The sequence below is a fragment of the Saprolegnia diclina genome (genome assembly GCF_000281045.1).
Source record: "Saprolegnia diclina VS20 unplaced genomic scaffold supercont1.145, whole genome shotgun sequence".
Classification (NCBI taxonomy): Eukaryota; Oomycota; class Saprolegniomycetes; order Saprolegniales; family Saprolegniaceae; genus Saprolegnia; species Saprolegnia diclina.
This window is the reverse complement of record NW_008246212.1, coordinates 40762-56938: the sequence shown is the minus strand read 5'-3', so window position 1 is coordinate 56938 and position 16177 is coordinate 40762. Positions and strand designations below refer to the sequence as shown.

At 57.8% G+C, this 16177-nt stretch overlaps 5 protein-coding genes across 5 annotated transcripts; 3 read left to right on the top strand and 2 right to left on the bottom strand.

Annotated features, from left to right (window-relative positions):
• Positions 1 to 1095, bottom strand: SDRG_16678 (hypothetical protein). Its single transcript, XM_008622896.1, has 6 exons — positions 914 to 1095; positions 745 to 861; positions 612 to 701; positions 499 to 560; positions 245 to 446; positions 1 to 196 (listed from the first exon to the last, which is right to left on the bottom strand). The coding sequence occupies exons 1-6, from the start codon at positions 1046 to 1048 to the stop codon at positions 59 to 61; spliced, it is 744 nt and encodes a 247-aa protein (XP_008621118.1). The 5' UTR covers positions 1049 to 1095; the 3' UTR covers positions 1 to 58.
• A 1793-nt stretch (positions 1096 to 2888) lies between these two features.
• SDRG_16677 (hypothetical protein) lies at positions 2889 to 9730 on the top strand. Its single transcript, XM_008622895.1, has one exon. The coding sequence runs from the start codon at positions 2932 to 2934 to the stop codon at positions 9679 to 9681; it is 6750 nt and encodes a 2249-aa protein (XP_008621117.1). The 5' UTR covers positions 2889 to 2931; the 3' UTR covers positions 9682 to 9730.
• A 506-nt stretch (positions 9731 to 10236) lies between these two features.
• On the bottom strand, positions 10237 to 11200 carry SDRG_16676 (hypothetical protein). Its single transcript, XM_008622894.1, has one exon. The coding sequence runs from the start codon at positions 11105 to 11107 to the stop codon at positions 10289 to 10291; it is 819 nt and encodes a 272-aa protein (XP_008621116.1). The 5' UTR covers positions 11108 to 11200; the 3' UTR covers positions 10237 to 10288.
• A 790-nt stretch (positions 11201 to 11990) lies between these two features.
• On the top strand, positions 11991 to 14673 carry SDRG_16675 (hypothetical protein). Its single transcript, XM_008622893.1, has 10 exons — positions 11991 to 12142; positions 12190 to 12670; positions 12715 to 12814; positions 12862 to 12917; positions 12965 to 13033; positions 13082 to 13155; positions 13202 to 13337; positions 13383 to 13968; positions 14015 to 14279; positions 14333 to 14673. The coding sequence occupies exons 1-10, from the start codon at positions 12036 to 12038 to the stop codon at positions 14538 to 14540; spliced, it is 2082 nt and encodes a 693-aa protein (XP_008621115.1). The 5' UTR covers positions 11991 to 12035; the 3' UTR covers positions 14541 to 14673.
• A 448-nt stretch (positions 14674 to 15121) lies between these two features.
• On the top strand, positions 15122 to 15934 carry SDRG_16674 (hypothetical protein; the record flags this gene model as incomplete). Its single annotated transcript, XM_008622892.1, has 1 exon — positions 15122 to 15934. A coding segment is annotated over one exon (813 nt), but the record flags the coding sequence as incomplete, so codon positions are not given.
• Positions 15935 to 16177: the final 243 nt, after the last annotated feature.

Genomic DNA, 16177 nt, shown 5'->3' with positions numbered 1-16177 from the left:
GTCTTCGCGCATTCGGACACCATAGAATTATGGAGGACATGTGCAGGTCTTTGGTAACTCACGTCTTCTTGCACAAAGCGAGTTCGACATCGACAGGGTCTCGGCACTTCTCGTCATCGTCTGTGAGGCGACCTTGGCGCCGTCCTTTTGGTACGCGCTCGTATTTGGCCTTCTTCTTGAGGAAGCTGTCTTGCACCTAAACGATGACTCGATGGGTTAACCTCACGAAGTGACGACAATGTACCCAAAACTGCAGCCCGTTCATGAGGCACGGACAAGCGATCATGACGAGAATTAGCTCTGTGCGGGGAAAGTCGCGGAGCGGCTCGAAAAGAACGTCGCCAAACACCTCAAGCTCTGGGTGGAAAAGGAGGATGACGCGACCAATGATCACTTTCGTAAGCAAGATGATGCCAAGCCAGGACGCGAGCTGGACGAGCCAGACCCTAACAACGACGTTATTCATCCAAAGCTGTCCGCATCGTGAAGGGAGCGCACTGGACTTGGATTGGGTCGCCATATTCGCCAGGCACTTGCAGCATTGTCCACTTGAAGTGATGCTACAGTGGCCAAGGATGAGCGACGAAGCCACACATAAACCTCAACAGTACTGCAAGCCGAACCAGGCCACGGAGCAGCGCCCAGTTGAGAAGCACGCCAAATGATGTGTCGAGCGTAAAGTTGATAAAGTACATGGCGCACTACGAAGCGTGAAGGCGGATCATAGCGAGGTCGAAATCGTACTTGGTCGGCCGGGTCCTTCTTCTGGCTGTAGCCCACAAGCACGATCGCGATCGCAATGTTAGCTGCATGGGCGACGCCAGCCCCGATGGCTTGCTTTCCCGCGTCAAAAAGCCACACCTAGGCAGGCGCCTCGTCGTCGCCGTCAACAAGGTACACATCGAAGGCCTACGCCGAGCGGGCGCCGGGGTGATTCGCGTAGCCGCTTCACGACTAGCACAGACATCGCAATGAAGCCGAGGGCCACTTGAATGAAGGTCTCAAATGGCCCGCTCAGGAGCTTGCAGGAGCCAGTGGGAGCAGACATCGTCGAGCGATGCCGAGCCTCAGTCTGTATCCGGATGCGGCTCCTGTATGGGCTAAAACCACGCGTTTTGCGGACGTCGATTGTAAGCTTGGATCGTACTGTGCATACAACTACAGTACACTTGTTCAGCTCCAGCACATCGTTCGTCAAAGCATGGTGGAACTGGTCGTCTTCCGTGTCATCTGCGCATACATTTCAAGGTTCGGCAACGGCGTCAGCTTCCATCGGCGAAGTCATCGTGGGTTCTCGTTCCCTGCCGCCTCTCCACGTGGCACAACGTTGGGCGACCCGAGCTGGTGCCGGGTGACTTGATATTTCACATTGAGGCATAAATTTTTGGCGCGTGGACCAAGCATTAGGAGTCCCGCGAGACAACGCACACCAAGGCGATTGTGGCTGGGCTGCTACTCTTCTATTCCCGGTAAGAGAGCTCTGGAAGCCGCACGCCCGGCCTGGAGCATGCCGACTTGACTGCGGCGCACATACCGGTACCGGTAAGGAGACGGTCACTGGTAAGCTGCATTGGTCATCTTCCGTCGCCAACCGCCGCACGTGAGAATGATGCAATCGCCATGGTGGCCACGAGGCGCCAACGGCTTTCCATTGTACGTATTAATAATACCGGCAAGCTTATCGATAGCATCGAACAGCCAGCCAGCCGCATATGTCCATGACTTGGATCACATTGTAATAACACCATTCATGCATTATCACTGGGCATCCAATCCTATCCATCGAGGAAAATTTACTACCAGTACCTTCATGGGGCGCATCTATGGGGCGCGTGGACCGCTCCTCGGACAACTACAGGCACAGCTTCACGACAAGTATTACTGGTATCTTCGCAAAGAGAACGAGGCCAACACGATGTACTAGTGTGTACAAGTGTGTTGAGAAGCCATCACTTAATGCAAGGAATAGGCGTCGTGAGCTGGTCGTGAGCTGGCGTCGTGGCGTTGGAGGATTTCCAGCCGTCAGACCTTTGAAACCAGAACTGCCAAAAAGCGCACCTCGTGCGACAGCCCGAGACCCCTGCTGCGACACCGTATGTAATTCGTTCCCCAAACTGGCCAAACCTGTTTCAAAAGGAGCACCTCATTGTTTTTTAGGCGAAGGCGCACTACGGCAACAACAATATGGCTGTGGTAAGGCTGAGGTGCTTCATCAGGGCGTTAGCAAGATATCCACGTGCCACATAGAGTTATCGCACGCGTATGACGTGAAAGCGTATTTATATGAAGCACTCGAGATCTTTCCGCAAGTGAGTGCCGAATGGGTCAGATGGCAACTGGCACTATCAGTGGGTGCGACCACGACATTTGGTGCATATTTGTGGAGTTGGTGCTCCTTTTTGATTTTTCGCGACGCTCGTGGTTGTAATATTGAGCACCTTCTGCAGCTGGCAAGGTGGGAATACTATGCACTGAAAGGCTTGCCCTGGACACACGGGCCGACGGAATCCATTGCCTTTCTTTATTCTACCAAGCACAGTGCTCGAGCTGGACAGAGCTCGTCTCAATGCAGCACAAGGGGGCGATCTGTCCGACAGTCACGAGCCGTCGCTCCTATTAATATATACTGCGATGAAAATACGAAGAAAAGCGACCCCAACACCAATATCGAAAGAAGATGGAGCAGTGATCGCTCGTTCGATATGAATATTTCTAGACGACGTCGATCTCGGCTTTTGTATGAAATCGAAATATCCGGATTCGCAACCGCTGATTATCCGGAATTACGTGGACGGCATGGATGTAATCGCGGCCCAATATTTTAATCGATGAGATGTCGCGCGCTGTATTGGCGGCGCCTTAATATTAATATTACACTGGCATTAATATTTCCAGTCGGCCACCAGTCTTGTTCTTGCCCCTTCCTGCGCGATGACGGAGATCGAGATCCGGCGGAAGGTCAGCCGCGGGTCCCGGCGGACGGCGCGGGAAAACTACTTCGACATGGACAGCATCGACGATGCAGGCATGGCGCCGCCCAGCGCTGGCCACCGGGCTTCCATGCTGCACCAGGACTTCCGCAAGAGCGTCAAGCGCCTGGACTCTGGTCATCATGGTGGTGTCTTTGAGCATCTCCAGCGGCTTCTCGGCTTCCAGGTCGCGAGCATGCGTAACCAGAAGGAGCATGTCGCAGTGCTCCTCACGAACAAGCAGACGCGCCTTCATAACAAGGGCAGTGCGGACCCGGCCCGCGACGCGCTCAAGCAGCTCCACTCGGCCGTCTTTACGAATTACACCAAGTGGTGCAAGTTCCTCGGCACGAAGCCGCGCTTTGTGGGAGCGAGCCAAGAGGCACAGATTGCGCTCTACTTTCTCATTTGGGGCGAGGCCGGCAACTTGCGCTTCATGCCCGAGTGCCTCTGCTTCTTGTACCACACGATGGCGAGCCGCTGGGAAAAGGTCGAGGCGTTGGGCCACAAACCCGAAATGGCGCCTGCAGACACGGCGTTCCTCAACAACGTCGTCAAGCCACTGTACCAGGTTGTTGCCAAGATGAACCCCGCGCTGTCGTCCAAGTCGAAGAAGGAGGATGGCAAGCCCAAGGACCACAAGAACGTGACCAACTACGACGACGTCAACGAGTTCTTCTGGACGTCCGAGTGTCTCAAGTTTGACGAGACGAACGTCGCGCGCGCGTTTGAGCGGCGTGAGGTCAAGACGTTCAAGGAGCGCCGGTCGCTGCTCAGCCCGTTCCTCGCGTTCTACCGCATCTTCTTCTTCCTCCTCGTCATGCTCCACGTGCTAATTGCGATCGCTTACGTCGGCGTCAAGACCAACAACGGTAACGGGTCGGGCTTCCACATCTACGACGACTTTTTCTCGAGTGTTTACTCGAACCTGCGTCTCCACGCATTCTACTCGATCGCAGCCTCTGTCGCCGGTCTTCTCGCGCTCAAGGTCGTGCTCCAGGTCTGGATTGACGGCGCGCTCATCTACAGCCACAAGATGTACGCGCTCGCCTTGTACGTGCGACTGCTTTGGCACTCGCTCTTCCTCGCGCTCTTCTGCTGCATGATCTGCTCGCCAAACGAGAAGGATATGGTGCTCGGGAAGGACTATCTCAGCGCCGCGCCCATCTACATTGGCGTCTACGCGCTCCCGGTGGTTCTTGGCGCCCTCGTTTCGATGTGCTGCGGTAGTATGCACCTCCCATTTCTTCGCGCTCTCCAGGGCACGCGTTCGCAGTACATTGGCCGCGAGATGGGTCAGCCGTTCGGTGACTTTATCAAGTACGCCCTCTTTTGGCTCCTCCTCTTCGGCCTCAAGTTTGTGTTCAACCTCCAGCTCATGATCATGCCGCTCATGAACCCGAGCATCGAGCTCTACGCGCTGCACGTCGAGTCGCAGTCGTCGCTGCTCAACTCGGACCACAACTTGCTCTTCATTGCGGCGCTCTGGGCACCGACGTTCCTCGTGTACATCTACGACACGCAGATTTGGCTCGCGATCTTCCAGGCCATCATCGGCATGTTCATGGGCTTCCGCATGAAGATTGGTCACTCGTCGCGCGTGACGCAATTCATGACCAAGCTCCAGGGTGCGCCTACGCTCTTTGATCAAAAGGTTGTTTCGCGTGTCGCCCGTGGCATGCTCGCTGCGACCGCCGAGGGGTCGTCATCGCCAGAAGTCCAAGCGCGGCTCCGCTTTTCGGTCGTATGGAACGAGTGCGTCAGCAGCTTTCGTCTCTCGGACCTTATCGACGACCGTGAGTCAGCGATCCTGCAGTACCAGATCTCGGCGTCCGGCCAGGTCGACGACCCGGTCTTTCTGCTCGCGGGCAAGACGTCGCGTGCGTGCGACATCCTTGGCGGCATCAAGAGCCCGTCGCGCACCAAGATTCAAAAAGACTTGGCAAAAGACGGCCTCGTGAACGTCACGATCAACGCGCTGGACTTGGGCGTGCGTATCTTGACCAAGCTGCTCGGTCCCGAAGATGCTGCGATCATTGACGGCCTTCAGCATGCGATTGCAAACGCAGACGAGACGTTGCGGTCGGCGAATTTGACGCACGTGCCACAGCTCCGCGAAAACACGGTTGATCTGCTGGCGTGTCTCCTCGATATGCCGGACGCCGAGGACGAGCTGCCGATGAACGCCCGCGTCGGGAGCCAAGTGCTCCAGGACCGCGTTTCGATAGTCGTCGAGCGCGTCCAGCACGTCTTTGGCACGCTCCAGCAAGTGTTTCCGTCCGACTGGATGCGCCAGCGCCTCGCAGGCTGCAAGTTTACGCAGCTCACATCCGACATGACGCACCAGATGACGCTGCTTTCTTCGCTCTTTGTGGACGAAGAAGTCGCGTCCGACGACGACAGCAGCGACGTCAGCATCACGGAGAGCGCGATGAGCGCGTGCACGCGGCTGTACTTTTTGCTGACGCTCGACATTGCGGACGCTCTGCCGCGCTGCGCCGAGGCCCAACGCCGTATGAGCTTCTTCCTCAATTCGCTGGCCATGTACATTCCGCAAGTGGACGCGATTCAGAGCATGCACTCGTTCTCGGTCGTCACGCCGTACTACAACGAGCCGGTTCTCTACTCGCTCGAGGAACTCAACGACCGCGTCGTCGTGAACCCGCTTTTCCGGGCTGCGGAAGCCAAAGCTAAGAAGGAGAAGGTTGGCCGCGAAGATTTGAGCATCCTCAAGTACCTCATCACGCTGCACCCGGAAGAGTGGGGCAACTTTCTCGAGCGCCTCGGAGTCTCGTCGCGTGAAGAAGCGCTCGTGTCGTCGCCGACGCAGGTGCGGCTCTGGGCGTCGATGCGCGGCCAAACCCTCGCGCGCACGGTCCATGGGATGATGCTTTACGAAGACGCGATCAAGATTTTGCGCTGGCTCGAGATTGGGTCGGATCAGAGCATGTCGCACGACGAGAAGATTGAGCAGATGGACCACATCGTCGGCATGAAGTTCAGCTACATCACGTCGTGCCAGATTTACGCAGCGCAGAGTGCGTCCAACGACCCGCGCGCGGCCGACATCGACCTTCTCATGCGCAAGTACCCCAACTGGCGCGTCTCGTTCATGGAGCAAGTCGGCGACTCGTACGAGTGCGTTCTCGTCAAGGCCGACGGCGACGACATTGTCGAAGTCTACCGTTACGAGCTCCCGGGCCACCCGATCGTCGGAGAAGGCAAGCCCGAGAACCAGAACATTGCGCTGCCGTTCACGCGCGGCGAGTACATCCAGACAATCGATATGAACCAGGAGCACTACTTTGAAGAAGCGCTCAAAATGCCCAACTTTCTCGCGACGGGCAAGAACGTGCAGATCATCGGCATGAAGGAGTACATCTTCACGGCCAAGGCGTCGTCGCTCGCGCGCTTTATGACGCTCCAGGAGCTCGTGTTTGTCTCGCTCACGCAGCGCGTCATGGCCAACCCGCTCCAGACGCGCATGCACTACGGCCACCCCGACGTGTTTGACAAGCTCTACATCATGACCAACGGCGGTGTCTCCAAGGCCTCGAAGGGCATCAACTTGTCGGAGGACGTCTTCGCGGGGTACTCGTGCGCGCTTCGCGGCGGCAAGGTCACGCACATCGAGTTCATGCAGTGCGGGAAGGGCCGTGACGTGACGCTCTCGCAGATCAACGCTTTTGAAGCCAAGCTCGCGAACGGGTCGGCCGAGTCGTCGCTGTCGCGCGAGGCGCACCGCATGGGCGCGGGCATGGATTTTTTCCGCCTCAACGCCATGTACTACTCGCACATGGGCTTTTACATTGCCAACTTCCTCACGGTCGTGTGCGTCTTTGTGTACGCGTACTGCAAGCTCTACGTGGCCTTGCACCTGGACATCGAGCAGGCCGTGATTCCCGTCACGTCGGACCTCGACCACCTCGCGCAGGTCATGAACACGCAGTTCATCTTCCAGTTTGGCATGCTCATGACGATCCCGCTCGTGGCCACCTTGGTTGTTGAAGTGGGTCTCCGGCAAGCGGTCATTCAGTTTTGCGAGCTCATCATCACACTCGGTCCTGTGTTTTACATTTTCGAGACGGGCACCAAGGCGCATTTTTTCGACGTGGCGATCCAGCGCGGCGGCTCCAAGTACCGCGGTACCGGTCGAGGCTTTGCGATCACGCGTGAGACATTTGTCAACTTTTTCAAGGAGTACGCGGCCTCGCACTACCGCAAGGCGCTCGAGCTCATGGCGCTCATGGTGCTCTTTGGCTTGTATGGCACGTTCAACATTGGTCTCAACGCGCTCAAAGAATTCTGTCCGGACGGCGCGAACAAAACCGAGTGCGAGGGCAACCCGCCAAGCACGATCAACAACCTCGACTCTTACGGCAAGAAGGGCCAGAGCTACGGCGTCGCGTCTTTCGCTGTGTGGCTTCTCGTTGTTTGCTGGTTCTTCGCGCCCTTCATATTCAACACGGACGGCTTTGACTTCACGAAGACCCGCATGGACGTGCTCAACTGGTTCGACTGGCTCGGCACTACGTCCGCGGGCGACGACTCCAAGTCGGACTCATGGGCCAAGTGGTGGCAGTCGGAGGCCGACTTGTACAAGCCCATCTCGTGGACGAGTCGCCTCTCATACGCCGTGCGCGAGTTCCGACACATCCTCGTCGTCTACTACATCTTTACGTACTCGTTTGAGCTCAGCAAGATCGTTCTACTCCTCGCAGCCATCGGCGGCGTCGCTGTCGCGCTCTGGCTCGGCGGCACCTTCTCACGCATCCTCTTTGGCAACAAGCTCCGTGGGCCGCGCGGCCTCTTGTACCTCGCAATCGTCCTTGGTGTCACGATTGGTGGCGTCGTCGCCGTCGGGTCGCTCTCGAGCTGGTCGGGCATGAAGTCGTTGAGCTTCTTTGTCGCCATGTATGCAGGCTTGTACGCGCTCCTGCAGTACTGCCTCGTGCTCCACGGGCTCTGTGGCCTTCCGATCGCGCGCTGGGGCCTTGTCCAAGAGCTTGGGTACCTCTTCGACTCGCTACTGGGCCTGCTCCTGCTGCTCCCGCTTGTGATTTTGAGTGCAATTCCGTTCATGCACACGATCCAGACGCGCATGATGTACAACGAAGGCTTCTCCAAGACCTTGTCCACGGGTGGCGAGTACGCAGCGTCCATCTCGATGTTTACGGGTATCTTTGGCGGTTTCACGCACGGCTGGCTGCTCTGCGCGCTCTTCTCGCTTGGTTTTGTCAACGACACCAAGTGGATTGCGCTCAACGAGTCGTTTGCCAAATTCATTGGCGACGAGGGCTTCAAGTGGGCGTCAGAAGCGGCCAAGCGCGATTTTCAGACGAACCTCTCGCTCTTTGCCGGCATTGGTTGCCTCGCGGGTGTCGTCCTCGGCGTCGGTCTCTGCTTCGCCGTCGGGCGCCGCACGACGTTTGTGCTCTCTTCGGCGCTGACTCTCGTGGGCGTCGGGCTTATGTGGGCCGTGACGACAACGTCGTCGATGGTCGTCGTCGCCGTCATGGTCCTCGGCGCGGCGATTGCCATGTCGAGCATTGCGATTTGCTTGTACAACTACGAGATTTGCACGCGCGACTGGAAGTGCAAGGCCGTCGTCGTCTTTGTCTTTGGGAGTGCGCTCGGGTACTTCGTCGAGTCTCTTCTGCTGTATCAGTGGAACTACCACCTCCTCGACGTCGGCTGGAAGGAAGACAAAATCAACATGTGGCGCCTCCAGTTCATCTACGGTGCGATTCCTTCGGTGCTTGTCCTCCTCGCGGGCTTTTTCCTCCCTCAAAGTCCCGTGTGGCTACTGCGCCGCGGCAACAAGAAGGGCGCCGAGGCGACGCTCGTCCGACTCCGCCAAAAACACGATATCCTGGACGAGCTTCAGGCCATTAACGACGCCATGTACCCGAAGGACCCGCCCAACCTCGCGTTCCGCGCGCTTCTCGTTATCTTGTTGCAGGTCATGTACGCGCTTGTGTCGTCGGGCACGCTCTTTCTTCGCGTGCTCGTCCAAGGTACAAAGAACGCACTCGGTGCGCCCGCGTCGCCGTGGCAGTGGTACTATGGTCTCATGTCGATGCTCGGCTGCCTCATGGGCTTCTTCACGATCGACGCGATCCGTCGCAAAACTCTGCTCAAGGACGTTCTGCCTCTTGTGAGTCTCCTCTCGGTCGCGGCGCTCGTGCTCCAAAACTCGCTTTTTTCGGAAGAGGACGCGCTCAAGGCCAAGGACCCACCGGTGCTGCTCTCGGTCGTGCTCTTCCTCTTTTACTTTACCGTCGCGTACTCGGTCTCGACAGCGACGTGGCTCGTGGCGATTGAGGTGTTTCCCGGTGGCTGCCAACTCCGCTTTGTGCTCCTCTCGTTCCTCGTCTACTATGGCGTGCACACGGCGCTTGCGTTCGTACGGCCCAACTTTATGACGGCGCAAATTGCGTTTGCAGCACTTGCGATCGGCACCACGGTTGTGCTCTTCGTCTTTGCTGCGAGCAACCAGCGTGGCGCGATCCAGCTTAAGCACGAGAAGACCAAGGAGCAAGCCGCGATCAAGGCGGCTGAGGAGGACGAGCTCCAGCGCAACACGCGTGCGTCGCGGTCGCACTCGTTCCTGCGGTCCCGCGCCCAACGCAACTCGAGTTTCAAGGACAAGGACGCGTACCACGCGTTCGAGTCGCCGGCGGCGACGTCGGTCAAGTCCCGCGTCGTGTAGGCAGTCGGATATATTTCTTGCATACACTTTCCTTTTTGCGCATCCCGAAGTCGTCTTGTTTGTTTGGGCGATGCCGTTGCTTGCCAGCAGTTGCCGTTGGCTGAAGCTGCCGATGGGTGTGGGTCCGACGAGCGTTGCTGACCACACGCCCCACCTGTTGCACAGCGTAGCACGATTGTGGCGCCAGTTTCTCGTCGCACGAGGAAGAGCGGGACGATCGACGGACCTGGATACGACACCACAGCAATCGATGGGAAGATGGCACCGATGGAAATATACCTGAAGGTGCCTACCACCACAAGAAGCTTAAACTGCCATTGGTACCGTAGTAATGGTCGCATTTATACTACGCCTTAAGCTCCAGAGGCTCTCATAGTGGGACATTGCCGGTTGGCAAGACGGTGTCGAGATATAAACAGCGTTGCGTACAGTACACTCGCTTGATGGACGGTCGTTGGTGACTGGACTGAGTTCCTCGCGCATTCGCACCGCCTCGTTTTATACTCATCGCTTTGCATCGCTTCTTGCGACGAAGGCGAAGGCATCTCGCCGCGTGTACAAGATAGATAGCTGTCGATAGTTAATATAATGTTATCTAGAGGCGGAACTACTCGTTCGTCGCGTGCTGGAGGCACTGATCTTGGATCTTGGCAAAGCGATGGCAGCCCGAGACGAGGCACGTCCGTCCGAGAAGTGACTGGAGCATGCTCACGGATGTCGGCGACTGCAGCATTGGTGAAAGCGGCTCCGATGAGGACGAAGATGTCGGCGACGTAGCCTGAATCGGCGACAACGTTGCATGAGCCTCGCACAAAAGGCCATCACCCGACTTGAGCTTGCAACTGCAAAGCTGGCAGTAGTTGGCGCCGCGATGGCGCCGGCACCGACCGTTGGCGAGAGACCGCCGATGGCACGCACCGGAGGTGCACTGGCGGTACCCGCCGTGGCCAACGCAAAGACCCGAGTACTGGACGACCTTGTGGCACCCGAGGACGCTGCAGCGCTTGCCACCGCCGTGGGCGATACAGCAGCCGCCACTCTGCGCCCGCTTGACGCAACCGTCGATGTTGCACTTTTTGCCGCCGCCGTGGATCCAGCAGTGGCCACCCGTCTGCGCGCTCTTATCGCAGCCTTCGGACGCGCAGCGTTTGCCGCCGCCATGGGCGACACAAAGGCCGCGGCTCACGGCGCTCGTGGAGCAATTCTCGACCGAGCACTGCTTGCCGCCACCGTGCGCAATGCAAAAGCCGCGGGCCTTGGCCACCTTGGCGCACTGCGGAAAGCTGCAATGGCGCGGTGTGCGCACGCCAGCCTTGTTGGTGTGCAGGATCAGCGTCGGGAAGCTCATGACAGCAGTAGTAGTACTTGATCGCCGATTGGAAAATGAAATGTACGTTGAAGAATCTTGGCGTGGTGGTGGCAGCATGTAGGTGCATGAGGCCAGCGCGGCCTGGCCAGTGCGGGTGGTGAGCGACGAGACGGGGTCGCCACTCGAGACAAGTCCAATGACGGCGCCCGAAGCTGATGTTGGAACTCGAATCAGAGTTGCGAGCCAGACGCACGACATTGGTGCGCTGGCCCACAGTACTTGCTCCAACCATCATCGACACTCGACTTTGTATGGGTGCCACGCAGGAGACAGCGCGCGTGCCAGTACTGGGGCGTTCGATCACCCACTGCCCTCATATTACCGCGACTTGTACATATTCTCGGAGCATAACATGTCGGATTATACGTCTCGGTGGTGAATGCTGCTCGAACTCCTACAGTTCGCGGGCGAGTAGCCTTCTTCTTTGCATGCGCGACAGGGGGCACTCGCGCTTGACGGCGCCGTTTAGAGCAACCCTCGTATTGGCTAAAATGATCGCACATCGAGCTCGCATTGCCAATGAAGCGTCTCCGCGAAATATTTTTGGCCAATAGATCATGCTGTATTTTGGTGGCCCGTTGTGCGTGACCAATGCGACGGGAAAAGCCGAACACGGTATTTCACTGAACTGACCAGGACGCGCACGGGAGTGTATTCGTTCTGGTTGCTCGTCACATGCGTCCGGGAGCTGTGTCCGGGGTGTAGGAAGTTGAATTGAGTTGCGTGTGGTTAGCGAGATTGTCAACGCGCTGTTCGCGGCCGCAGCGTAACCAACGCAGCGGTCAGGCCAAGTACGGGACATACACTGGTACAATCAAACCACAGCTCATACGGCTCCACTTGGTCTGCGCTGCGTTTGCCATCGTTTGCGATTGACGTCGGCATTTCGGGTGATAAAGTTGCGTGCGTCTAGTCCTACAGTTTTCTAAATGCTCGGGTGGGGCGCTGGACCGTAAAACCAATTGCTCGAGATTTTTCCGGACTCATGGCGCAAGAGGACGACGGGCAAGGCGGGATCGCACTCTTCCCGGATGACCTCGGGTTCCCCAACGTCGAGTGCATCCAAGAGAACGGGGATGAGATACTCGTCGAGTAGGCCATGCCATGTGCGTCATCCACGGCTCATGCGAACAACGTAGGGAGCTCACGGATGCGCAGACGTACGCACACGTCATCGCGCACTTGGAGCGCCGCCGCATCAAGGCCAAGCTCGCCGAGGCGAACGGAAGTGCAAAGAGGCGCAAGACAGATGACGCAGCAGACGACGAGACAGCTTCTGTCGCGAGCACGACCAAGGACGATGACGCAGCATCGCACCACGACGACGTGATCGACCCGCGTTTGCACTACCGTCCGATTGTATCGGAGCTTCAGGCCGCAACCGTCGAGCTGCACCAACTCATCAACACGATCGACCTTCTCCGGCGCCGCGAGTACCTCGAGGAGGTGTTTTGCCAGCGCGAGGAGTCGCACTTGAAGGCGAAGAAGGAGGACTTGACGTACCTCTTGACGTCGAAGGCGACGCAAATCTCGGACGCTGCGAGCATTCTCACGAAGGGTGCAACGGCGCTGCAGACGTCGGTGCAGAAGGAGCGACTCTTCTTCAAGGGCACCCGCAATGTAATCCTCATCCGACATCGATATCCTCATTTCGACTTGTGTAGCTTCTCGGAAAATGGAATATCACGGCGCCGATCCATGGCACGATTCCCAAGCCCTTCCGCGCGGGCGAACCCCTTGCCGTCGACTGCAGTTTTGCCACATGTAGGATACTTACCTGGAACACACGACGACGACGACGATATGCGTAGCGGGCTCCAAATTCGTTCCGCCGACAATGTCGATCAACGATGTGGCATACGCCGAGGTAGTCTCCCAAATTACGTTGGTTTCTCCAGCTCATGTGCACGGTAGCTTAGTCGCACGGCCGTTGGGTTGGTTCGGGTCGCGACGCCCGAGTTTCACCTTCAGCGCACGCTTCAGGTCTGCGGCACGACAATGTTTTCTTGGCGTCTCCAACAAACCCTGTAGCTCGAGTTGCGCTCGACCCTAACGTCCGAGGTCTTCGACTCGTACACCTTACCTACCTTACCAGTCTCAGCCTGGTGCACCTTGCTTTGATGCACAATCGCCATCTCAATATCTACTCAGGGAAACCGCCGAGTACGACGAGCTCACACATTCAGCCGACGATGCCGCGAAGCTCGAAGAGCACAACCAAGCGCTGCTCGTGGCGGTCCAACACGCCGTCTATTGCGAAGAAACCTTTGAGACTCTCATGCAAGAGGTGGTCTGCCTGTCGTTCTCGAAAATGCTATAATTGATGGTGTAGGCCCTTTTGCCATCGGCCAAGTGGGTCGAGACGCTTTTTCCCCTCCCAAACTACACGCCGACTGTTACGACGTCACGCAGCGCGTCCAAAGCCGCACCGATCTCCATGTCGTCGATCAAGGACGATGAGATCCAAGTGCGCATGGACCAGCACCAACTGCTCACTATCCGTCTCGTCGACGCCAGTGACAGCATCGTATCGGCGTCGCCAGCGCCTTCGTCGTTATGCCACCTTGCGGCAACGCTGCTGCTCCAAGAAACCCGCAAATTTCACGTACGGTGCAACCAAGCCAAGCGTCCGGCACTCTTCACACCGTCGGCGACGCCTGGTCGTCCTCGCGCGCTCCAGACTCTCATCAACGTGCTCTCTCATGCCCTTCTCAAGAAACAGCTCCAGACCTACCTCGATGGTCTTGCGGCATCACTAGCGATGGGGGACGCCGCTGTTCGTGTCCTCGACGATGGTCTCTGTCAACCGCGCTGCGACTCGACGCGCGGCATCTACACGCTCTTGCGCTGGAAGGTCTGCCCGCAACTCTCCACACTGGCTGCGCTGGAGCTCAGCATCGGCAAGGACTACTACTCGGGTATCCTATTATTGTTTGGTGTGACATGTGGTATACGTTGACGTAGAGGTGCTTGTGCGAGGCACGCGCATCGAGTGCCACGGTGACGTCGTTCAGCACGTGTTTGGCATCGATGCATTCAAGGCGTGGATTGAAGCCGTTGTGTGCCAACAAGTCACGATTGCGCTGCACCGCGATGCCAAGGCGCTTGGCATGAAGAAGGCCGTACTCGAGAACGACCGCCGCCGCCTTGTCTTGCTCGTAGCACCGGCATGGGACGGTACCTACGTCGGCGAAGGCAAGATTTCGGACGACACGGTTCTCAGCTCCTTGTACGTGTATTTGTATTTACTCCTGCACGGTTCTTTTATACCTCGTACACTAGGCTGCTCGAACCTATCGTCGTCGAAACGAAGGTCACGATTGCCTGCTCTGTCGTGGCGCTCAGTGTGCCGCCGAGCGTAGCTCCGTTCGTAGTCTCGGAGGGAACGCAGATCCAGTGGAGTGCGCTTCCTGGCGCAAGCGACGCTGCTAAGCTCACGTGGCTCGTGCGGCAGTTTGAGATGCTACCTGCGGTCCTCCTGAGTGCGTAGAACGACGTCTGGCTACTGGCGACTCCATATCCTACCTGCTAATCGTACCAGAGTCTTCTTGTACTGGCTCGTGGCGATCGTTCGATGCAGTCTTCGTGACGGGCGATGCGAGCTCACGAGGGACGAAGGAGCAAATTGGCTTTTACAGTTTTCAAAACGCGCGTGGGTTGGTAGGATACCTTGACCGTACCTGTTACGACGCAGACCACTTGACGAAACAAAGAGCCATGTCACTCAGTACGAGTAAAGCCACCGGGCCCGAGTTTTGGCTTGGGCCTGACGTTTGACACGCTCGGCAGAAGCTCGTCGTAACGGTGTTGGTGCATAGCGACGCGGACCACCCTAGGTAGTCTCGTTCTCTTACTTGAATTCTGGGCACCTCGTCGAGGCACGTCAAATATTCTTCCAAACGTCATTTACTGCTTGGAGCCAAGGACCACCTTTTGCGAGCACGTCGACCTCCCCGACATCACTGTGGCCAGTAAGCAATATCTACAAACACCAGTGATAGTCGCATTGGGCCGCGAGTGCGGAGATGCGGTCCAGAACGATGATACAATGGTGGACAACGCCAGCAACCACGCCAGCGGCATAAGTACGCAGACACCAAGACGCTCCTCTGGTCAATCCTCGACAGCGTCGTCACCGAAGGCACTTTCGCCACCGGCGACCAGCTCCCCGATGCCTTCCCACCCTCGCTGCTGCGCGTCGACGGCGTCGGCCGCATTGCCTTTCCGCTGTGCCCCGAGCAAGCCGTGACGCTCAAGGCCGCCTGCAGCATCTCGCCATTTGGCCGTGGTCACGACACGGTCATTGACACCAACGTCCGTCGCAGTGTCGAGGCGCCCGCCGACAAAGTGCACTTGTCGCCAGCGTGGACGGCCGCCGTCAACCAGTTGGCCATTGACGCGTGCGAGAAGCTCGGTCTCTCGTTCGCTGTCGACGCGCACTTGTACAAGCTGCTCTTGTACGAGGCGGGCGACTTTTTTCTCGAGCACCAGGACACGGAGAAGGAGCCGGGTATGTTTGGGACGCTGCTCGTCCAGCTTCCGGCGGAGCACACGGGCGGTCACTTGGACGTCCGGCACCGAGGCCAGACGAAGCGATTTGGTTTGGACGGTCCCGCGAGCGCGGACGCGCTGCATTATTGTGCTTTCTTTGCCGACGTGCACCACGCCGTGGCGCCCTTGACGTCAGGCCACCGTCTCGTGCTGACGTACAACCTCGTGCGTCGTGGGGCTACTGGCAATGTCGCGATTCCAAGCAACGCGGAGGCCGTAGAGCGCGCCAAGGCGGTCGTGACTACGTGGACGTCGGCACCCAACAAGCTCGTGCTCGACCTGGACCACGTGTACACTAGCGTGAGCGCCACGTTTGCGACGCTCAAGGGCAAGGACAGCGCGCGCGTCCAAGGAACTGCACCTCGTCTTGATGCAGAAACACGTGTTTGGAAGCTCATTTCGCGGTGATTTCGAAGCGGAAGGGAATGGATCTTGAAACGGACCAGATCCGCCACGAATCGGAGAGCGCCAGGATGGACGACGGTCATGGCATGACGCCATCGGTGCTGCAATGGGTTAACGTGCAACCACGCGGTTCACTTGCCGGCTGTCAAGCTCGATTTTGCCTCGGAGCTT